The sequence below is a fragment of the Pelophylax lessonae genome (assembly GCF_965119305.1).
Source record: "Pelophylax lessonae genome assembly, chromosome: 13".
Lineage (NCBI taxonomy): Eukaryota > Metazoa > Chordata > Amphibia > Anura > Ranidae > Pelophylax > Pelophylax lessonae.
In genome coordinates this window covers 142675584-142700385 of record NC_138780.1, presented here as the reverse complement: position 1 = coordinate 142700385, position 24802 = coordinate 142675584, and the positions used below count along the sequence as shown (strand labels likewise).

The following is a 24802-nucleotide window of genomic DNA, read 5'->3' as shown; positions in this document are numbered from 1 at the left end:
CAAGTCTCTGACAGGTGCAGGCCCCGGCTCGCCATCATGAAAGACCAAAAAGAAGAAAGTTATCTGCATACTGCTGACTTGATACAATACAATTCCTATATTCTTCCAAGATTGGACAAACAGCACAGCGACTTGACGAACAGTTAAGCTTTCCTGCTATTGTGGAGTCCTGCCGCCTATCATTTGGTTGTCAAATTCCAAAACTTACATTTTCAAAAAAAGGCTCTGGCATTTGACCATTGATAATAGAAGGCCTTATCCTTGACCTTTGTACAGGCTAAACCCAGGGTCTAAGGCAGTGATGGCGAACCTTTTTGAGCCCGAGTGCCCAAACTGCAACACAAAACCAACTTGTCTGTTTCAAAGTGCCAGAGAGTTAATACCGGGGGTGGGAATGTGATACATCGCCTCCCAGCCACCCCAACCCAGCTACTCACCTCTGCATCCCAAAGCCCCCCCTCTTTGCTTACTTCTACATGCCCTGCTCACTATTGCACCCCCACAAAGCTGCTGACATTGTAAAGGTTAGCCGGTCAGTGGTGTGCGCTCTTCTTCCTCGTGTGCCCACAGAGAGGGCTCTGCATGCCAGCTGTGGCATGCGTGCCATGGGTTCGCCATCACTGGTCTAAGGGGTTCCACAGGTGCACAGAGATTATTTCTAAGCTAACACAGGTACATACAGTTACCAAAGAGTGCCTGGATTTCAGCCTTGTTACCTTAGAAACATTTTGGCAAGTTTAGATTCTCAAAAGCTAAAGCAACCCAAACAAATTATATTTTGGAGTTTTTGAAGAATTTTTGCTTCTTTGGTCTTCAAAGTATTATGAAGTGTACTAGTATTAAAAGTTTTAAATGTGCAAATTTCTTATACTGTACATGGCAAGTGTGTAGGTAGTAGCTACCTAAAAAATGCCCAGCCACTCGTGATTGATTTGTCTTTTCTTTATGGTCTGCTGATCCATTACTGCCAGCATCTATTTTGTTCACCATTTTTGTAGAATAAATTAAAAAGGAAAAGGGGTAGAACAGAAGGGGTTTATGGCTTTTAGCTACTTTGAGAAATGACCGTGTTGTGCACTGTAATACCTGCCCTACACAAGATCATTTTCAAGCAATTACAACCACTTTCAATCATTTTCAACTATCTTTTGGCTACAAATACAGCTAAATGAATCAATAAAACTTATCACTACTGGAACTCTGAAATGACTGACACTGTTGATTGTAAGTACGCTTGTTTGTTATTATAAGTAGTAGAACTAGTCTGAAGATTTCCATGTGTACAATTTGCTTAACCACGTTTTGCTTACAATACATTGTGCACAGTGGCAGGCATAGTCAGCAAGAAGCCACTGTGCAAAGCCACATTCATTTATTGCCAACTACTACTACACAAACGTATTCACTGTGTATAGTGAGAGAGAGAACTTGCTTTCATCTCAAAAGACATCAAGAGGAATAGGCTGAAGCATTCCGTATGTCTCTGTGCCAGTCAGGCATGGAGGAAAGGAGGTGCCCACATGTAAAAACTGTGAGATTGGTTTGCAGTGATGGCGAACCTTGGCACCCCAAATGTTTTGGAACTACATTTCCCATGATGCTCAACTACACTGCAGAGCGCATAAGCATCATAGGAAATGTAGTTCCAAAACATCTGGGGTGCCAAGGTTCGTCATCACTGGGTTAGGGTGTCATGAAGCAGCCTCTTAAGTACCCTGGAAAGAACTCTACATTCAACACAAGCCCGATGAATGTTGTATTGCATTGCAATTGTGGCTGTAAACATGCAACAGTTACAGTTTTCATTAAAAAATATATTTTTTGAGTTATTTTGAGCACTGCCAGGCATGCATTCACACACATTTGCTTCAAAAGTATTTGATAGGTCTGCTTAAATTCTCAAAACGCAATTGCACGGAAGAACAACCAGTTGACACAATATACTATGGGAGTGCCTGTAGAACAATGAACAAAAGGGATTTTCTGTAGCGTGGTTTAGAAACACCCGGAGAGCTTTCTGAATGGTTGTAATTTAGTTGATCTTCTTGCTGCATGGGGCTTGAGGCATACTGGAACATGGTGTCTAACACCTAAATTGCTGATTATGGATTGGGGGGTACCTGAATTTTGGTACTGGGTCCTTCACCTGGTACTTCAGGTATTGCTTATGTAATGGGCAGTAATGGATCTGGGTCTTTCACCTGGTACTTCAGGTATTGCTTATGTAATGGGCAGTAATGGATCTTGAAGGACACTAATACTATAGGTAAAGGAGGAGGGTCCCTAAACGATTCCCCCAATGCCACCACTGTCATTAAATGTTGCTTTTTCCTCAATTTCTTTTTACTCAACCAAAAGCTGTAGTTTTATCATGTCCTATGACATCACTGGTACCAGCTGTCCTTATATTATGCTAATAAGCCTTTCAGTTCCCTGATTTAGTTTTGGTTCCTCTCTAAAGGATCACTGTAGATTAATAGTAAAGTAGAAGACTTGCATTGGGTCCAACATAGAACATATCTAATGGATATTTTACTACTTTGGATGCCTGTGCAGTATGTCTACTCCTGATATTTAGTACCACAAATGATCTGTCATTTAAGGACCACTTACAGTGCCTTGAAAAAGTATTCATACCCCTTGAAATTTTCCACATTTTGTCTTGTTACAACCAAAAAAACGTAAATGTATTTCATGTGATAGACCAACACAAAGAGGCACAAAATTGTAAAGTGCAAGGAAAATGATAAATGTTTTTTGAAAAGTTTTTTACAAATAAATATCTGAAAAGTGTGGCATGCATTTGCCCCCGAGTCAATACTTTGTAGAACCACCTTTCGCTGCAATTGCAGCTGCAAGTCTTTTTGGGTATGGCTTTGCACATCTAAAAAGTGAAAACTTTGCCCATACTTTTTTTGCAAAATGGCTCAAGCTCTGTCAGACTGAATGCAGAGCGCCTGTGAACATGATCATGAGAACATGAATATGCTTCAATCTAAACAATTCCATTGTAGCTCTGGCTGTATAGAGTTAATGTCCTGCTGGAAGGTGAATATCTGCCCCAGGCTCAAGTCTTTTGCAGACTCTTAACGGGTTTTCTTCTAAGATTGCCCTGTATTTGGTTCCATCCATCTTCCCATCAACTCTGACCAGCTTCACTGTCCCTCCTGAAGAAAAGCATACCCACAACATGATGCTGCCACCACTATGTTTCATGGTGGGTAGGGTGTGTTCAGGGTGATGTGCAGTGTTAGTTTTCCATCACACATAGTGTTTTGCTTTTAGGCCAAAAAGTTTAAATTTGGTCTCATCTGACCAGAGCACCTTCCTCCACATGGTTTCTCACAAACTGCTCACAGGACTTCTTATGGCTTTCTTTCAATAATGGCTTTCTTCTTGCAACTCTTCCATAAAGGCCAGATTTCTGGAGTGCATGACTAAAGCCCCGTACACACGCATCGAAAATTGGCAGGGAATTTTCGGCCAACGTCCGATCTTCCGATTTTCGGCTTGTTAGTGTGATGCTTCCGACAACCAACTCCGACTTTTCGGCCGAAAAAAATCTGGTGTGCAGACTATAAAATTTTTGTTGGCCGTCAACATAACAGCCGATTTTCGTGCAGTCAGTGCAGATTTTGACAGAGAAAAATCTGATGAGCAAGTCTGGGCATGCTCAGTGAAGAAAAAACACAAAGAAAACTAACCAACACATGACATCACTTCTGAAGTAGAATTTTGTTGGCCGAGAAAATTCGTGTGCAGTCTAGAGCACATTCCAACCAACAAAACACAACTCTGGACAAAAGAGGGACGATCGGTCGGCTGATAATCGTTGCGTGTGTACGAGGCTTTATAGTTGTCCTGTGGAAAGATTCTCCCACCTGAGCTGTGGATCTCTGCAGCCCCACAAGAGTGACAATGGGCTCTTGGCTGTTTCTCTGATTAATGCTCTCCTTGCCCAGCCGGTCAGTTTAGGTGGACGGCCATGTCTTGGTAGGTTTGCAGTTGTGCCATACTCTTTCTATTTTCAGATGATGGATTGAACAGTGCTCTGTAAGATGTTTAAAGCTTGGGATATTTTTTTATACCCTAACCCTGCTTTAAACTTCTCCACGTTATCCCTGACCTGTCTGGTGTGTTCCTTGACCTTCATCATGCTGTTTGCTCACTAAGGTTCTCTAACAAACATCTAATTCACAGAACAGCTGTATTTATACTGAGATTAAATTACACACAGGACGACGCTATTTGCCAATTAGGTGACTTTTGAAGGAGATTGGTTCCACTAGATTTTAATTTAGGGGTATCGGAGTAGAGGGGGCTGAATAGAAATGCACGCCACACTTTTCAGATATTTATTTGTAAGAAATTTGGAAAACCATTTATTTTCCTTCCACTTCATAATTATGTGACACTTTGTGTTGGTCTATCACATAAAATCCCATTAAAGTACATTTGTTTTTTTGTTGTAACATGACAAAATGTGGAAAATTTCAAGAGGTATGAATACTTTTTCAAGGCACTGTACATACCCAGTTTATTCATCTTTATTTGACCATTATTTTATTGTGACTTAAAATGTTAGAGTGAATACAGGTTCTGGATTTACTATCTTGTCTCCCACAGTACACAGACAATGAAAATGCAATTATTTTTCGAAATATACTGTATAATTAAAGTGTTGCTACAGCCAAATCCTTTTTAGTTTTGGATGTATTTGGGGAGATTGGGAAAGTGTTAGCACCTCTTTCTGTTTTTTATTCCAGTTGGTGTCTTCTCTTGCACACTCCCTCACTTCCTATTCTGGAGACACAACAGAAAGTAAATGAAAATCTTCCCGTATTGTTTGCATTAAAACAAGTGTCCCAATTGCCTTCAACTCCTGATCCAATGGAAACTGTAAGGCCCCTTTAACATGGGTTTTCTGATCAGGTTCACCTGTCAGTTTTTTAGGCGGACCTGATCAGATGTTCCATTCACCCCTATGGGGCAGCGGATTTCAGCGGTGACATGTCCACTGACACTCCGATCCTGTCCGGGAAATCCAGATGGATTAGTAACCCTATTTTCCATTGATCTGGCGGATCGGATGGGATTGGATGAAAACATACAGGCGGTCCGTTTTTTATCTGATCTCCATATAGAGGAGAGCAGTGCTCTGACAGGTCCGTCTCAGCACAGTAAGTGGAGACGGACCTGTCATCCACCTGATCAGCGGGGAGCAGGGGATCAATCCCCTGCTGAGCGAAGCAGAGTCCACCGGGCGGAACGCCCGTGTGAAAGGACCCTTCCCATTACGGGAAGTAAGGAGGAAAATTCTCACAACAGTACAAACCAAACAAAGATTATAATGTTCCCCACTCTAACTAGAATTTTAAATATGATTTGTTGAAAGTTCCACATTAACATTCTAACAGATCCCTCCCCTGCCAGGCTATTGTATTTTGACAGCTGCTAGCGCTGGCTGTCAGAATACCTGAACAGTGGCTGCAGGTGCTGTTCAACTGACAGTTTTCAGTCTAGCTCCTTTGAATTTGTCAACTTTTGTAGAGCTGTCAGGGCCACCCATTGTTATAATTTTGTCTGGTTCACCTGAATCAGCTAAAATTGTACACAAACACAAAATTCGGAATACAGACATGCCTTTAGAGAAGAGTATTGAAATAGTTTAGGGATTTCTCCCAGCAATAAGCATGGCCTTTAACAAGTTTTCCGTTGCTGTTGTGAGGGTGTAGCTTTCCTTCCCACTCACTATGGTTTGGCAATAGTATCTGTGGGAGCAGTCAGGACCTCTCCTTCCCCTCAGGCTCCGGAGCCATCCTGTGATGACTCACTACAGTGTTTATCAATGCAAAACATCTGCGGCCTACTTCCACTGCTCTGATTGTCATATTCAAATCTTCTCTGTAGCCGTGTGGCGTGGATTCTGTGCGTTCTGCATTCTGTTTATATTCCATCTGTCAGATTTTCCAGTGAATTGTAGTTGGCATTCAGTAGGATGATACTTTCATTCCTAAACCAGCGATTCTCAACTTTTTTTGAGCCCGAGCACAGTAAATTCTTCCAAAACTTACTATGCCTTAACAGTAACAAAGTTTATGCTCACACAACAGAAGTATGGGAATGCAAAAAGTATTCAAATGCTGGAAGCCTCTGGATGGGGCTGGGTGTCACTGTGGGGGGATGTGGGTTGGAAAGTAGTCTGGGGGACTCTGCAGCTGACTCAGTCACCCTGCAGGAAATTATGTTTCTGTAGGGGCTCTCGGGAGCACTGTGGGAGGTTGGGGGGGGGGGGTACTGTGGGGCAATACTATAAGTTAGGGGCACTATGTAGAGTTTGAGGCACTTCAGCAGAATGGGAGCAACTATGGTAGGTTTGGGGGCACTGTGGGAGGTTTGGGGGACACTCTGGGAGCTTAGAGGCACTGTGAGAGGTTAAGTTATCTGCAGATGGCTGGAGGCTTGGGGGGGGGGCACGTCTCTATATTTTCTAATCTCTACACTGTACCTTCTAATCCATAGGACTAACTCCTTGCCAAGGCCAATGATAACATTAGCTTAGCTCTAAGCCTACCATTGTCGAGGGGTTGGGGAAGATGGCAGGGGATCTGAGCAACTGGGCTCAACTCTAAATAACAAAGGGCATTTCTGTGGGTACAGTTGCCCTTTAACCCATAATTATCATTATCCCAGGCATTGAGAGAAAGTTGCCCATAAAATAAATAAGCCATTACTGTTATGCCTATCACTATAAGAGAGAGTTAGGCCAAGTTTACACTTGCAGCCAACCTTGCTGCCCCCCTGGAAAGAAATCCAGAGGCATTTGACTGTTTTACCCTTTAAAGCCTGCCTTACTGTGCCAGGTGTTGTAAGCTGGTTGTGTCGCAGCCCCATTTCACTTGAACGATCATGTCAGGTGTAGGTACTGCTGGCTGCACGCAACAGGAGTTAAAATTTTAGCCATGGCCGTGAAGCAAAGCATTCCAGCCATGGCATGTGTACCACCCCATCAAGCTGCCTTTCCAGTTTTAGGGAGACAATAAAACTCAACCACCTGTTTTTACAGCCCTGAGACCCCAGCTGTAACCCCATTGAGATATACTGTTTCCTGAGATAGAGCAAGAAAGAAAGCAAGAAAAAATAATTTAGATGGATCTGGGAAGGGATTTGATCTTGCTTGCCTTAGGGGAACAAGACTTTTTCTTAGCTCTGTAGGGTTAACTGCTGGAGTTGCGCAGTGTTGTCACATCATCATGCTGAAATCCTAGGTATCAAAGGTCATATATTATATGGGCCTTACTGGTCCTAACCTCCATAGAAAAGGAATGAATTGCTATCACTTCTACTTGTTTTTTCTTTGTTTTTTTTCTTTATATTTTATTGTAAATTAAGTGTACTTATACAGAATATCTTTTTTTTCTTTCAGAAAATGGCAGACGAATTTAACGTAAGTTCTAATTATTTACTTTTTAAATTTTCTGCTTCTAACCATTAAAATTCTGATTCTGGTTTGTGAGATCCCCATTTACTGTTGTGGACCAAAGAATGAGTGACGATTACCATATTCATAGTAAATGTACTGGGAACAATGTGTCGGGATCTGCTTCAACTCTGTAAGACAGCCTTCATAAAGGGGCAGTAGACTGCATTTGGCCCCTCTCTTGATTCTGGACACACCAATGGAACAATGAAGGAGCTGCAGCCCACTGAAGAATCATCATTCCACTCTCCCCTCCTGTAATCATGTGCACAGGTTTAGTTAACTTTTTTTTCAGCACAAGGGACAGAACCTACTTTTAATGAGAAGTGTCCCTTGTGCTGGTTTTTTGCTGCTTTGAAATCTTCTGTCTTCTGATCTCCCCCATAATCCCCCCAGTCATAATCTTCTGGTGCTGTGGGCATTAATACAGACCTGTTATAAGCACTCAGCAAAAGTGCTGACTATGCCTTGTCTGTTGCCCCCCCCATGCATAGAAGCTGTACTGTAACTTCCATCAAAGAAAAGCACTTTATGAATGGAGGAGGCTGACCTATTTATTTTTTGACTTCTCTTCTATTCATAGAGCACTTTTCATTCATGGAAGCCATAATACAGTTTGTATGAATGGAGGAGGGGGGGGGGTGGAAAGGGCAGGCAACTATGGCACACTTGACGAGTGTTTATGATAGACCCAGCAGCTGTATTACCCCCCCCCCCCCTGTGGGATGGGGATGGATGGGGTGGACAGAGGACAAAATATTTAAACTAATACAGTAACCCCCAGCACAAGGTAATGAATGAAAGTACCATCCCTTGTGCTGATAAAGAAAAAAATGGAACACAAACATCTACTTGAATAATGCAGTTTTAGGCAGAGTGGCCTGTGCCCCAGTCTCAGTGGAATTCATGTTATATTTCAGAACAACCTGCTCTATTGTTTTGTACTGATAGGTAGTTCAATATTATCAATGCTTTGCCTTCAGTTTTCTTTCCTTTTTTTTTTTTTTTGCAACAGCTGACTGATGCCATATCGGGGCAAACCAATGCCAGCGGGCAGCCAAACCAAGCACAAGGTCAGAATTGGAATAATCCATGGGGAGGTCCTGGACAGCCATACCCAGGAGGATACCCAGCACCAGGGCCAGGCCAGCAGTACCCAGGATTTCCTGCAGGCGGACAGCAGGTCCCAGGATTTCCTGCAGGCGGACAGCAGGTCCCAGGATTTCCTGCAGGCGGACAGCAGGTCCCAGGATTTCCTGCAGGCGGACAGCAGGTCCCAGGATTTCCTCAAGGCGGACAACAGTATCCAGGGGGATTTCCACCTGCAGGCCCAGGGGGATTTCCTGGCTATCCAGGTTTCCCAGCACCAGGGCAGCAATACCCAGGTGCTTCTGTGCCAGGGCAGCCTGACCCAAAAGCAGCAGGTCAGACAGGTCCTTTACCATCAGCTCCTGCTGGCCCACTGGTGAGTTTGTATTGAATTCAACTATTGAGAAAAATCTTTGAATGACTGTCACTAAGACTTGCTTTTTTATAACCTGTATGATACAACGGCATGTCTTAACCAATTATGTGTTTCAGAATTTACCACATACGATACCTATGCCATCTGGAATTATGCCTGGCCTGGTGCTGAGTATTCAAGGCGTGGTGAGCAATAATTGTAAAAGGTAATAGCAGTTGGAGATGACCTCACCTGTCATTTTGGTAGAACTTACAGGTCAGATTTATAATCAATGTATCTATGAAAATACTGCACGCTACATGTGCTTTTCACATTTTGTGTGTGTGTGTGTGTATATGTATGTGTGTGTGTATATGTATGTATGTATGTATGTATGTATGTATATATATATATATATATATATATATATATATATATATATATATATATATATATATATATATATATATATATAATAAAATAATGCAGAACACAGTGAGGGGCCTCTAATAATGTCCTGAATGATGTTGCAGAGAACACTTTTGGTTAGGAAAAGGATTTTGCCAGATCAGATCATGTGATAGGTTTCCTACTCCTCCTGACACTTTTTTCCAGATTCATTATGTAGCACTACCCTCGTAGCAGCCGCTGGTATATTACTTAGATGTTCCCCAGATTCAGCACCACAGCCAGGCATACAGAATTTCCCACAGCCAGGTCTAGGGGTTGTAGTGTGTTTTTTGTTTTATTTTAGTTTAGGAACTTGGTTAGTAGAAAGCATATAGTGGGATACTCAACATTGAACTATTCACAATTGAGGACAGCTTTCTTAGCAGAACTGTGTAGCAAGCTGAGCAAAGTCCATTGCAAAGCAATTGTGTGGACCCTGCTCTTCAAGACACCAGGCTGTGTTCAGTTTAGCTTACACCCAGCAGCTGACTTCTAGCACCCAGAGGGGGATTTAAAGAGATTTTTTTTTTACAACCTGAAAGAGAAATACATAATGAGCTAGTATGCATCGCATACTAGCTCATTATGAAATACTTACCTTAGAACGAGCCACCGCCGTGCCGTCCGCTCACCTCTGATGGGCGACATGTCTAGTCGCCCGTCTTCCGGGATCGCGGCATCCGGCCATCTGATTGGCCGGAGCCGCGCTGACGTCACTCCCGCGCACGCGCGCGGGAGCCGACAGTCACGGCACGGGGCTCTGAAGGAACGGCACGAGCGGCCGTTCCTTCATAGCGCATGCGCCAGTGACGTCACTGGATGCATCGAAGGTAAATATCTCCTAAACGGTACAAGTTTAGGAGATATTTACAGTACCTATAGGTAAGCCTTATCATAGGCTTACCTATAGGTACAACTTGCAGAGGAGGGTTTACTTCCTCTTTAAGCAACACATGTCCCAAGGATCCCTTTAGGGGGTCTGTACTCGCAAAGGCCCTGGTTGTAGGTCACCTTCCTTAGTGATACCAGACAGGATCCACGGAATTTCTCCCTCAGTCAGCTCTCAGGTCACCCACGTGAGGCCGCAGGGCAGCCTGTGCTGGGGAGAGGCGACAGCCCCCATCCACAACTGGACCCTCCTCTGCAGGAAAAGACCCAGATCCCATGTGCTCACTGAATACAAATACTAGCACCCAGCATGCTCAGAGGCACCACTCCTGTAATTGGCTGGAGCTGCATTTATATTCATGCTGCTGATTTACATGGGTCACTCCTGTTCACCCAGAACCTTCCAAGGCTGCCTGCATACAGAGGAGCCAATCACAGCAACAGCAGTACTGCGAGTCACACAGGATACCCTCACTAAACAATTGTAGCTTTCTGTTAAGCAGACAAGCTGCTGGGTTTTACCAACCAGTCTCCTGTTAAGCAGGAAACTATACTAAACTATCTACATCATAGCACCTAACTAGGAGGGTGCTACAATTACAATGAATAGGGCTTGGCTTAGTTCCAAACAAGAGAAGCACAAAGTGCAGCAGTGCTTTATAAATGTGCTGCACACATTGTGGCCCGCATTTTATAGCCCATTCATAAAATGTAGGCTTTGGTGTTAAATGCAGCAAAGAGAGCTACCTGATTGGAGAAGAGACATTATTGTGACGGTTCACATGGTTTGGCTTTCCCTCTTCTTTTTTTTTTTTTTTTTTTTTTTGTAGTTTCGGTACATAGTACTATATTGGGCTCTACCAATTCAGCCAGTGGCTAGCAGTGTACATTTGTAAAGCCCGCCGCTGTGCTTTAAAAATGTGCAGTGATGCCGCTGCTTCATAAGGGTACCCAACAAAATAGTTCAAGGTCATTCAGAAAGCATCTTGTACTGGTTTGGTTGCAGTAGTGTACATTCTGGTTGGCTACTGTGGGTTGCTATCCTCAATTCCTAACACAGCCTATTGAATAAAGCCATTTTCAGTCATTATGGTATCATTAAGCTGAAGGCAGTTTGGATAGTCACATTTTAACATGTTTGTTCCAGGTTTCCCTGACTGAATTTGCAGAAATAGACTCTCCCCTCCCCCCCCCCCCCCATCTTCAGGGCAGAAACCAGGATGGCAGGATGCCAGCTTTAGTTGCATAGGCAGCATTTTTCCTGTTTTAGTGACAATTATAATCTCTCAGAATTTCCAGCAAATTTTTCCAATTCTAATGGAAAGATCAATAATAACCTGACGGAGTTCTAACCCTTCACCCCTTTATCCAAAATGAAAAAAGTTTTTGGCGTTTTTGATACATTTTGTGAAGTATTTTGGTAGGGCAGCCTGCTGCTTAACCACAATCTAGACTGGTCATACACTATATTATCAAAAGTGCCTGCCTTTGCACGCAAATGAACTTTAATGGCAATCCCCACCCTTTGCAGCTAGAACAACTTCAACTCTTCTGGGAAAGCTGTCTATAAGGTTTAGGAGTGTCAATGGGAATGTTTGACCATTTTTCCAGATATGCATTTGTGAGGTGAGGCACTGATGTTGGACAAGAAGGCCTGGCTCGCAGTCTCAGCTCTAAATCATCCCAAAGGTGTTCTATGCGATTGAGGTCAGGACTCTGTGCAGGCCAGTCAAGTTCCTCCACCTCAAACTCTCTCATTCATGTCCTTATGGACCTTGCTTTGTGCACTGGTGCGTAGTCATGTTGGAACAGAAAGGGGCCATCCCCAAACTGTTTCCACGGTTCCAAGTCATGAGCATGAAATTGTCCAAAATGTCTTGGTATGCTGACGCCTTAAGAGTTCCCTTCACTGGAACTAAGGGGACGAAGTCCAACCCCTAAAAAAACACTCCACGCCATAATCCCCCCCTCCACCAAATGATTTGGACCAGTGCACAAAGCAAGGTCCATAAAGACACGGATGAGTCTGAGTTTGGGGTAGAGGAAATTGACTTGGCCTGCACAGAGTCCTGACCTCAACCTGATTAAAACCCCTTTAGGATGGATTAGATCGGAGACTGTGAGGCTGGCCTTCCTGTCCAACATCAGTGCCTGACCTCACAAATGCACTTCTGGAAGAATGGTCAAACATTCCCATAGACACACTCCTAAACCTTGTGGACAGCCTTCCTAGAAGAGTTGAAGCTGGTATAGCTGCAAAGGGTAGGCCAACTAAATATTGAACCCTACTGACTAAGATTCGGATGCCATTAAAGTTCATGTGCGTGTAAAGGCCGTCGTCCCAAAACTTTTGGTAATATAGTATACCAAAACCCCTCAGGATCCCCCCCCCCCCCCCCAGTTTTATCAGTCCTGTTCACTTTATTCAATAATACTAAAGGGAGACCCTTTAAATCTCCAAAACACATTGGCTTTTGATTATACATCCTGGGACATATCAGAGCAATTCTGATTGGTTGGGGCCCTCACAGAGCATTTCTCTGAATCCGTCCTGGATGCACTGCATAGGAAGAGGGAGAAGAGCAAGGATTTCAAATCCTCAGACCCCTAGACCAGTTACGTGGGCACTGATAACTCCGCATCTACGGGGGTAAGTAAAGCTTGGATGGAGAGGGTGTATGGAGATCAGCTTTTCATTTTTTTCTGAAAAGGTGAACTAACACTCATAACACTTAAAGGAATGTGAAGTATTTTGCATTTAGCGTGTTTCATCCCTGTGGGTATTTTCTGTGCCTCTAATGTTAATGAAACTTTGTTGCCGGCAAGAGATTGCAGTGAATAACCGCCTTGTACCAGCTACCATAGATACTGTACTTGGGAGGAGGGTGAAGGGGGGTGTTTTTCTCTAGCAGAAAAAGTGATTCAGCAAATAAATATTTGGCAAGGTATATGGATTTTTTTTTTTTTTTTTCACGGCACAAAACCATTTATCTCAAAAATGTAAAAGAAATCACAGCATTGATCTAAAACTGACTTCAATTTGTGTATTGAGAAAAAAACTTCAAAAATGATCTGTATCTTTCAGGTGGACTCTTGATTTTAAAAAAGGAGATGATATTGTTTTCCATTTCAATCCACGTTTCGATGTGCACCCGGACGTAATAGTGCGCAATTCAATGCTCCAAGGTCGGTGGGGAAATGAAGAGCGGGCAGCGCCCAAGTTTCCATTTAAGAAAGGACAACCATTTATGGTAAAAAAAAAAAAAAAAAGAGCTTAAAAAATGTATTTCTAGATTGCATGGAATATGGTGTTTCAGCTGAAGATCTCTGAATTAGATTAACCTTGCTTGATCCAGACATTTTCAGCTGAAGAATTTTGTCCTGCCACTCCTCTGCACAGTTCTGCAACTGACTACAATTAGTTGTCTTAAAGTAGCACTAAAGTCTAAGTTTTTTTTTTTTTGCTTAACTACAGGCAAAAACGCCCTCCTCCTACTAGAACCACGCTTAAAGTCTGGTCTGTGGCCAAGAAGCAGTTCTTGAAGCCCAACCAGTAGTCTCCCTATAATCCTCTATGGGGGAATCCCCTTCTGTTACACTTTAGATCAATACCTGATCCTCAAGTTTGGGCGTGGCCTGGCATCAAAACACTATGGATATTATGCAGAGGGGAGTCTTGTTGTCCTTCAGCGACCTCTCAAGTATGGTCTTAAGTTCTGGCTGGAGGTCTTTGACCTTATTAACACCCGTTTAAAGCTGTCCCTCCAATGACCTCCCGGTAACTCCTGAGCTTTCCCTTTTGCGCATTCAGGATAATGAACAGAGGCCTAGGTATACAAAACTAATAGTTTCCTTTCTATTATGCTAAGACGGCATTCTTTGTAATTGGGTCTCCCCCCATCTCTAGCCTCATGGGAATCTTCAACTAACGCGGTGCTACCTATGTATAAGCTGGCCTATATCAGTAGGAACTATCCTCAGAAATATGAATAGATTTGGCAGCCATGGCTGTCATTCTGAGAATCGGTTTGTTTTTCCTTAGGTGATCCATACTATTGTTACATATTCAGGATCATTTTATGCTTCTTATGTCTGCCTTGATTTCTGGCTGACTTTTCTTTGTATGTGCACCACGCACCCTCCATATGGTGTAATTTTGTTACTATGGTGGAATGTTTTTTCATGTCTTTCCTTCTGCTATAATTGTACCACACATTTGTTCAATGAAAGCAATCCTGTTTTTTTTTTTTTTTTTTTTTTTTTTTTTTTAAAAACTATAGGCAAAACTTTTTTCATAGGATAAGGGAGGGTCATAACCCCTGCCAGTTTTTTTTTTTTTCCATATGTGTCTGTTTGGGGAGATTTACCTTCACTTCCTGTCCCATAGCCAAAACAGGAAGTTAGAAGAAATCCCTAAAAATTAAGGGAATCTCTTTGGGGACCTCCAGGCCACCAGAACTAGTGTCCACATTGGCAAATTTTGCATCTATTGCTTTTCTGTGGACAACTCGAAATGGGGGTACAGACAGCAATAAAAACTTGACAGGTGTTGTAATCCCTCTCCACTTTATTCAAAATAAAAAAAATGATTGTAAGTTGTACATAAATGCATTCCCTGCATGAAGGAAAAAATGCCTGCTACCTGTCCTGGTACATGTGTTGTGATGTGCTGCAGTGCATGTGCAAAAGAGGAGCATTGCCTTAGTGTGCTGGGGTGTCATAGGGGGCCGTTGTATGGAAATTGGCCCTAACAGTGATCATACACTGTCATAAGATAAGTATGGGGCTGCCATTACAGGCCTCATGCCTCTTTGCTTGATATTTTGCTGAGTCTTAATTTAGTACAGTATGTTTTTTTTGTTCAAAGATCCAGAACAATCATGCTGTAAAGGCCTAAAATGCCTTAACTCTATACATTTTCCATGCCTTAACTCTATACATTTTCCATGACAGCGACTCAGGCAGCACTGAAGTCAAAGCATCAGAATGGCTGAAAACTATCATTTTTAAAGGCGAGGTCAGCAATGGCAGCCTCCAATAATGACAGTATCCCTTTAAGGCAGGTTCTCAGTCTTGTGTTGCAGGAAGAAGTGAGCCATGCACTTTGGTGTGTTGGGGTGTCATTCTTTGTTAACACACCTTACCAACGAACCTGTGCTGTGGCACACCACAATGTTCATTAACACACTACCATGCATTGTGGTGCGCTGCATTACAACAAAGTGTATTACCGGTTTTGGTGCAATAAAGTGGTTCTTAAAGGCTGAAGGTAACAACCCTTCTGTGTGCAGCAGCCCCCCCACAATAGTCACTTTAGCCCCCCTCTCGATCCTCGGATGTACACAGGAGCAAAACCACTGCACAGAGCTGGTAAGTATAACACGTTTGTTATATAAAACAAAAAAAAAAATGTAACCACTTCTGGACCGGAAGTATTTGCCCCTTTTTTTTTTTTTTTTAACATTTTAGGCCAATTTGTTTTCTGCTACATATTTTTGGTAAAAAAATCGCAATAAGCGTATTTTGATTGGTTTGCGCAAAAGTTATTATATCTACAAACTACGGGAAAGATTTGTCATTTTTTGTGTTTTTTTTACTAGTAATTGCAGCGATCTGCGATTTATTTATTATATTTTTTTTTTGTGGGACTTCGACATTGTGGCGGACAGATCGGACCCCTGACTGACATTTTTGACACTTTGGGGTAACCAGTGACATTACTACAGTAATCAGTGCTAAAAATATGCACTGTTACTGTAATAATGACACTGGCAGGGAAGGGGTTAACACAGTAAGTGATCAAGGTGTTAAATGTGTACCTAGGGGCGTGTTTCTAACTGTATGGCGCGGGGCTTGTGAAATGATCAGAGACCTGTGATCCTACATAGAAGGATCAAAGGGGCTCTGTGATCATTCCAGAGAGAAGAACGGTCAGCTGTGTTTACAACAGCTGAATGTTCTTCTCTCAGCGGGGAGCGATCGCGGGTGTCAGGCGGCACTTGGAGCCACCTGCCCCGTGCATCAGAGTCCCCACTGACGAGTGGGGACGGGAGCGTGGGGCGGCACGCGCGCGCCCCCTAGCTGCAGGCACACGACCGACGTATACCTACGTCAGTTTGCGCAGGAGGGCTGCCCTGCCACAGTATAACTGCGGCGGGCAGTCTGGATGCGGTTAATATCATATTTAAGCGCAGCCAGATGGCACCAAATATTCTCCTACGCCACTATGGTATATCCCTTATCTGCCCCATTTTGTCACAATACAGGATCCCATTGTGTGAGCAGAGAAGGGAGTCAAGCATCTAAAGGATATTGTAGTAAGCAGGCAACTACTTACATTTATTGAACGCAAATCTAAATTTCAACTTCACAATTGGTATTTTTTCCGCTACCTGCAACTGCGTCATGCTTTTTGTTCCCAGTTTGGAAGCACCGCTTTACTGATCCAATCCTCAGATCTGGAGCACTTGCTGGTAACGGAACAACTCCCTAAGACGCTGTCCGCAGTTTATAGAGAACTGTTTGCGGTTAGACCTACATTTATTGAAAAGTGTAGGGAGTGGCGGATGTCTGTGATAGCCAGTTTTCAAGGTGATGATTGGGATGACTGACATGTGGGATTGCCCTTTTTAAACATTTGGTGTCTTCCAAGGACTTGTCTCATTGAATACAAAATTCTTAATCGGATTTATTACACCCTGGCCAGGATTTATGTTTCTGATTCAGCAGACTGTTGACATTGCTAGGATTTCAGTCGACTTTGACCATATATTTTGGCAATGCCCACTCATACAGCTCTTCTGGCAGGTGGTGGTCCAGGCTCTTGAAGTTATTACAGCTCTTAGCGTACCCTCGACCATTGTTGGGTGTTTACTTGTTCTGTTGGACGAATTGGCACCCCTTAGGGCGCAGAGGACTTTACTTGTCTATCACTATATTTTATGCACGTAAAGCAACTCTTTTATATTGGAAGAAAGCTGAGGCACCCTCATTGACATATTGGAAGACCCTTATTAATGAGGCATTGCCATTCTATAAAGCCACACACCAAAATAGAGGCTAGTAGGTATGATAAGGTTGGACTTCTGACTCATCTACACTCATTTGAGGCCATCATAGTTAATCATAAGTCGAGTTGATTCCTTCTATGGAGGAACAGAGCTGATATCCAACTGTGTTGGCTGTCATGTCGGATACTCAGACATCAGTCCTGTTGTGGCTGGTGATGTCAGTAGGTTACCATTGCTGTGGGGCTTCTATAAAGATGGTATTGTCATGCTGAAATTTTCCCAGGCTGTAACTCAAATGTACATCTTTATATCCTTGCACATGCATTGCACTAGAGGAGGGGGCTGTTTAACTACTTTACAACCGGAGGATTTTGCTGTCTTACGTCTGGGCCACTTTTTGCGATTCGGCACTGTGCGACTTTAATTGACAATTGCACGGTCATGCAACGCTGTACCCAAACTAAATTTACGTCCTTTTTTTCCCACAAACAGAGCTTTCTTTTGGTGGTATTAGATCATCTCTGCGATTTTTTTTATTTTTTGCGATATTAATAAAAAAATGCGAAAATTTTGAAAAAATAACTATTTTTCTAATTTAACAGTTAAAAAATATCCAATATATTCAATTTTTGTCCTATATTTAGGCCAAAATGTATTTAGCTACATGTCCCGACAAAAATTCTCAATGAGCTTATTTTTAACCGCTTTAAGACCAGAAGATTTTACCCCCTTCCTGACCAGGCCATATTTTGCAATTCGGCACTGCGTTAATTTAACGGACAATTGCGCGGTAGTGTGACGCTGTACCCAAATTAAATTGACGCCCTTTTTTTTCCCCCACAAATAGAGCTTTCTTTTGGTGGTATTTGATCACCTGTGCGATTTTTTTTTTTTTTTTTTTTTTTTTTTTTTTTTTTTTTTTTTTTTTGCATATAAACAAAAAAAGAGTGACAATTTTTTGAAAAAATAACAATATTTTTCACATTTTTTATATAAAATTCCCTCCCAAAAAAAATGTAAAAATCAAATTTTAGGCCACTTTGTTTTCTGCTACATATTTTTGGTAAAAAAAATCGCAATAAGCATATTTTGATTGGTTTGCGCAATAGTTATTGCGTTTACTAACGAAGGGAAAGATTTCTGTAATTTTTGGTGTTGTGTTTTTTTTTTTTTTTTTTTTTTAACGAGTAATGGCGGCGATCTGACACTGGCAGGGAAGGGGTTAATTTTTATTGGAGAGGGAGGGGTTAATGCATGCCTGGTGCTTACTGACGTGTGTGGGGGGAGGTGACTGAGTGACACAGGGACAGATCGCAGGTTCAGCTATGCTGAACCCTGCAATCTGACCCTGCCTGTCACTTAGGATCACCGCCGCTCCTCCCCTGTCCCGACTCCCGTTGTAACTGAATACAGCAGGAGGGAGCCTCCGGCGGCGCGCGCGCGTGGCCGAGGGAGGGGAATGTCTGGTGACGTAGGTCTACGTCGCCAGACGATAACGAGCCACTGTGCCGCAGTAGCAGCACAGTGAGCAGAGGTAAAATATTATGGATACCCCATTGTATGTTTTCCTATATGAAAAGACTAAAAAAATCCCTGCCCCAAATACCATTGTTAAGCAGCCCACTCATAAGCATGTGAGGCACAATCGCAACAGTGGGCCCATTTCTCATCAAATGCACAAACCCCCCCCCCCCCCCAAATTTGTTTTTTCTAAAATCATAGATTGCAGTGATGTTGTGATATAGCCATTAAACTTTCCAGTGGTAACTGTTGCTCCTGAATAGTTGGTGTTATAGCAGGATGAATCTTGGTAAATGAAAGTGAGCAGAGGATTGTTTGTGGTACCACACTGAAGACTCCAAATAAACTTCTCCCTTTCTCCATTGTGGATTTTGACTTGTAATTCCTTTTTTTTCCAGGTGAAAATCTTTGTTGAACCAGAACAATATAGCGTAGCTGTCAACAATGAAAACCTCTTCCAGTATAAGCACCGAAACCGAGATTTCCAACTGATTAGAGCCGTGGTCATTGGTGGGGACATCACCTTGAATGGGGCTACTGTAGGCATGATGTAATCTTTTTCGCAAACTGCAGTCACTGAATCGTGTAAAAAAACATGGCTTGTCTTTACTTTTTATATGAAGACTATTTGTGTATATTGGAAAAAAAAAATTCATTAGTAGAAACCAATAAAAAAAATAAACTTTTAGCTGTGTCAGACTATTTTTTATTTATATTGGACATGACCCCTCTGTTGGCTGAGCAGCAGTGTCATAATACCTGCGCAGGAGTTTTCATAGGAATAGGATAACTAACAAGGTGAACTGCTTCACATCTTAAAGCAGAATTAAACTCTGTTGAAGAAAAAAATTCTAAATGTTCACCACCAGGAGAACAAATTTCATAATGTGCTAGTTATGCACCACATAGTAGCACATTATGACACTTACAGTACCTGTCAAAGAGGAATAAGTTGGCGTGTCACCTGAATTGACAGCTTGGAGTCTAGTGATATCACATTCAAGCAGCAGGTTTACAGCTTTAGGAGGGCATAGCGGGGATAACCTATAATGTTACACATGTAATCCTACAGCAACTGTAATCTTGTGGGAGATTTTACTTCAAATTAATGGTCTTGTTACAGGGTCTCTTTGACATAAAATTGTTGCTCTGACCTGCATAACCACAGCACAAGTACGCTTTAAGATCTTTAGAGCTTGTATATGCCGGGATCCAAAGCCGTGGTCACCAGACCTGGTCCTTTGTCTGCCTTTATCTGGCCCTTGGTGCACCATTCCATCCACTGACACCAATGATGTGGCACTATTCTTCCCACTGATGCCAATGATGGGACACTATTCCTCCCACCGATAACAATGACGGGGCACTATCCCTCCCATTAAAGCCAATGGTGGGGTGCTATTGCTTCCACTGATGCCAATTATGGGGCACACTTCCTTCCACTGCTGCTAATTATGGGGCACTATTCCTGCCACTGACCCAAATGATGGGGCACCATTCCTCCCACTGATAAACAATGGGGCACCATTCCTCTGACACCAAAGATGAGGGATTTCTGCTCCCAATAGCGACAATTCGGCATGCCTAATGTCTGAAGGACGGTAAACTGGCCCTTTGTTTAATAGAGTTGGAGACCGCTGATCCAAAGGATGCACCTATGTCCAATAAGCATCTCTCTCTCTCTGCAAGAAGCATGGGGAGTATGTCTTGCCATCTTCAGCACGGAGAGGGGAGGACAAATGAGCATCTAAAAAAAGTAAGCATTTATTCACAAAACGGAGCACTGCATGATAACCCCTTCATGACCAAGGGCAAAAGAAACCTTAACACCCAAACCCAATTTTGCAACTTTGGCATGCGTTTAACTGTACATATCACTGCAACCACTTTGTGTATCCAGGTGGATTACACCCTGTTTAAGGATTGAGCTTTCATTTGCTGGTTCAGGTTAATGGTTACCTATAGATTTTGTTTTATTTTCAAAGGAAAACTGGCCCAAAAATAAAACATTTTTAAACTTTAGCTGTATACTGTATTTTTTTATGTACTTACCACAACTCACTACCAAAAAAAGAAAAACCCTGCAAAATAATTTCTCCTGCTTGCGACAATTGTGGCGATACTACATATCTGGTCTTTGTATCAGAAGTAGGGCCAAGATACAATGTAATAAAATTAAGTTTTAATATGTGTCTATACTCTCTCCTATTTGGGTATGTTTAGTCCTATGGCACCAATAAAGTCCCAATTCCCCATGTTTGGAGATTCAGCAGAGCACCTGTGTGAGCCCAACTTGCTAAGGAGTTTTTCATGCGCCATTCTCCATTTGGCATGTTGATGGTTTCCCAGGGTTGCCTTGTAGAATTCTCTTGTTTCCTTCTACGTTATTTCGGACGTAGGTGCCCTTTTTCTAATACTAAATATTAAAGCCCTATGCAAAAAATTCTTTGTTTTTTGTCCTACCTAAACATGTCAACACTAAATACTACTTTTTTTTTTCCTCTACCCAAAACACTGACCCTAATGCCTCGCGTACACACGTTCAGATAATCGGACGACTTATCATTCGCATTTTGTTGCATGATACTAATATCGAATTCAACAATGCATATAAACGTATGATTTTTTTTTTTTTTCGTACGATTATGGAAAAGCTTCCTGGTTGTGTAGCTACGTGTCAGATGGTGCAAAACAATGGCAGCCAGGCTTTTTCTGTGCTATTTTAGTGTTTCTGATTATGCGTGGCCTTTGTCGAACAATTTTTAGCGGACGCATAGTGTACTGATTAAACGATTGTCGTTCACTAGGCTATCGTACAACAGAAGTTTTCCTGTTTGTCCCTTTGGATTTTGTTGGACGAACTGTCATGATCGGCTGTCGAAAGCTGTGTAAAAAAGATTATATTATCGTGCGATCAATTTGAAAGCGAGTTTTATCGTACGATTATCTGAACGTGTGTACGAGGCATTACACTGCTAGTAACTGGCACTTACACTCACTAAACTAAATCAAGCCCTGATCTACAGTATAAACAGTAGAATGATAGATAATATGTAAAGTACACAATCTATATACTCCAGTAGCGCAAAAAATAGTAACCAGATGTCACCATTTAGTAAAATCTTGACTGCTAATAATCAACACAGTCCAATTGTAGTCAACAGATGTCACCATAGCAGCAGGAATAATAAAATGGTAATCAGTCCATGATCATAAATCATTAATCCTGGGATGTTAATGGCCGTTTTTAGTTGTCAAGGGTCACCACCACCACCGTGCTCCAAGGGGGGAGGAGAAATGCACATTCACCAGCTACTCTGGCTCAGACACTCTCGTGACTGAGCAATACAAGCCTGTAGTATAGGTCTTTAATCAGCAAACCCGACTAGACTCCACACCAGCTGTACAATCAGGCTAGGCAGCACATAAGGAGAAAAGCAATACTCCACTAGTGTGATACCATTTAGAAACTTTATTCACACACCTAAACAGGTAATCAACTCACATGGTTCCAGTAAAACATCCGCATATATGAGTATAGGAGATGGGCACCCTTCGGGGTTCCGAGTCCAGACTCCACGCCGTGGACTGCGCGCCTTCCGGGTGTCCGGGCTCCTAGTACACTGGTATGGTTACGCCGCCTGGACACGCCCAATGCGTTTCGTACTTCCGACTTCTTCACCGGGGGCTGATCTACAATAGTTAAGAAAAATTATTAATAGCCTTTGCCTCCAGCGAGGGTGAAAAGATACAATGTACAGGAGGATAAACAACACTGTGGTGGGTCTTCAAAGTAGTGAACGGGAGCCAGTTCTCCTGGATTCCGATCATTGGATTGAAACCCAGAGCTTTCAGTAACACCTCGTCTCAGTGTTGGGAGCACGTAATTGAGAGTGCTTCCAGCAAAGACATGAAAGCACGTATGAGGTGTTCAGGAATAATGCATGTCCTAGACTATATATATATATATATATATATATATATATATATATATATATACACAGTTTGTGTTACGCAGTCGTAAAGGGGTTTATGTATAGAGGACATGTAATGCATAAGGATGTTTTAGGAAAACTAAGTAAAAGGGGTACTACTCCTTTAAAGCCAGTCCTTTTTACCTTATTTCGAATTCTATATAAAATTCACTGTAGAGAAGTTCCACCTCCTAAATGATGAGGAATGGGTCTGCTTCCTGCAGGCTGTGCAGTTGGATTTCAACCTGCTTTGGAAAAAAGCAAACGTGGCTGTGAGAGGCTTCTTAGCCACTTGAGGGCCAGGTGCCATTGTAAAACAAAGTAGGGACAGCAACTCTGTCTCAAAACCATTTTGAAACTAGCGGTCTCTGCTGGTACTAGAACTGTGTCAGTGACGGGTGGAAAACTCCAAGGCTTCTACAAATCACCCAATAGACGTGTGCTGTACAAGCAAATGTAAACACTGTGGGGTTGATTTACTAAAAAATCTAGTGCTGAGCTGATAGAAACCAATCAGCTTCCAGGGTTTAAGGAACAAGCTGATTGGCTACCATGCACAGCTGCACCAGCTTTTGAACTCTCCAGCTTTAGTAAATAAACCTCTCTTTAACCACTTGCCGACTGCCCACAATGCGAAATGACGTAGCGCTAGGGAGGTGAGCTGGTGGCAGCCCGCTCCCACCCCCACTAGGCAGCGGGGATACTGATGCATGGGGGGCGGTGGCCGAGATTGCCACTGGGCAACCGCAATCCCTCCATGCCGAGAGAGGACGATGGTCAGCTATTGTAAACCCAGCCGACCGTTCTATCTAAAGGCCCATACACACGTACCGATCGTTGGCCGAAAAGCTTCGGCCGACGACCGATCTGCTGATTGTAGGCTTGTTAGTATGATGCTTCTGACAGCCGACAGCGCACTTTCGGCCAAAAAGAATCTGTCTTGCAAGCATGAAAATTTTTGTATGCCGACACCAGAGCGGCCGATTGTTCGCCAGTCAGTACAGAATTCGGCCGACAGACAGCAGATTTGCAAGACTGGGCATGCTCAGAAAAGAAAAAACACAGGGAAAGTTAACCATTACATGACATCACTTCTGCAGTCGGCTGTAGTCGGCGGACAAAATTCTTGTGCAGTCTTTTGCACTTTTCAACAGACACCGACAGCCCTGGACAAAAGACAGCCGATCGTTCGGCCGACGATCGGTACGTGTGTACGGGGCATAAAAATAACAGCACATGTGATCCTTCTATATAGGATCACAGGTCCATGGTCATTTCACAAGCCCATGATTACCCCCACCCCCCTGTGAAAACACTCCCCTAGGCTCACACTTAACCCTTTGATCACCCATAGGTTAACCCCTTCCCTGCCAGTGTCATTACAGTAACCGTGCATATTTGTCCTATCCAAATTCTGATTTCCTTCTGGAGGATCCTCGTATGGAATTGAGTGAAGGGGATCGCCTCGAAGTTCGACACCATCAGTCCCAGAACCCTCATACAGGTCCGAAGGGACAACCATTTGCTGGACAGCAACAGCTGAACTGCGGTCCAGAGTTTTTCCGGAGAAAGAAACACCCTGGCTGAGGACAAGTCCAAAGTCAGGCCCAGATAGTCCAGTCTCATTGAAGGGACCAAGGAAGACTTATGAAGGTTCAGAATCCACCCGAACGCCTCCAGAGTTCTCATGGTGATTTCAAAATTTGTTTTCAGCACCGTGGAAGACTCCACACGTAGAAGCAGATCGTCCAGGTAACCCAGGACCGATATCCCCTGCTGTCGCAACAGCACCAGGACCGGAGCAAACACCTTTGTGAAGACCCGAGGAGCAGAGGCGAGACCAAAGGGTAACGTCACAAATTGATAGTGATCCTCTCCCTACGGCAAAACGGAGAAACAGTTGGTGTCCTACACATATTGGGATGTGAAATTAGGCAGCGTTGATGTCTATGGAGGCCAGGAAATCCCCCTGAAGTAGGGAAGCCACCACTGTGTGAACTGATTACATCTTGAATTTTTGAACTCACACAAAGCA

At 42.9% G+C, this 24802-nt stretch overlaps 1 protein-coding gene across 1 annotated transcript in view; it reads left to right on the top strand.

Annotated features, from left to right (window-relative positions):
- LGALS3 (galectin 3) overlaps positions 1-19382 on the top strand; it is a 28463-nt gene extending 9081 nt beyond the window's left edge. The window contains exons 2-6 of the mRNA XM_082242763.1: positions 7427-7447; positions 8496-8945; positions 9062-9150; positions 13348-13513; positions 19192-19382. Coding sequence (XP_082098889.1) covers positions 7430-7447; positions 8496-8945; positions 9062-9150; positions 13348-13513; positions 19192-19347 — 879 coding nt within the window. The 5' untranslated portion in view covers positions 7427-7429 and the 3' untranslated portion in view covers positions 19348-19382. The remainder of the gene's footprint in view (positions 1-7426; positions 7448-8495; positions 8946-9061; positions 9151-13347; positions 13514-19191) is intronic.
- Positions 19383-24802: the final 5420 nt, after the last annotated feature.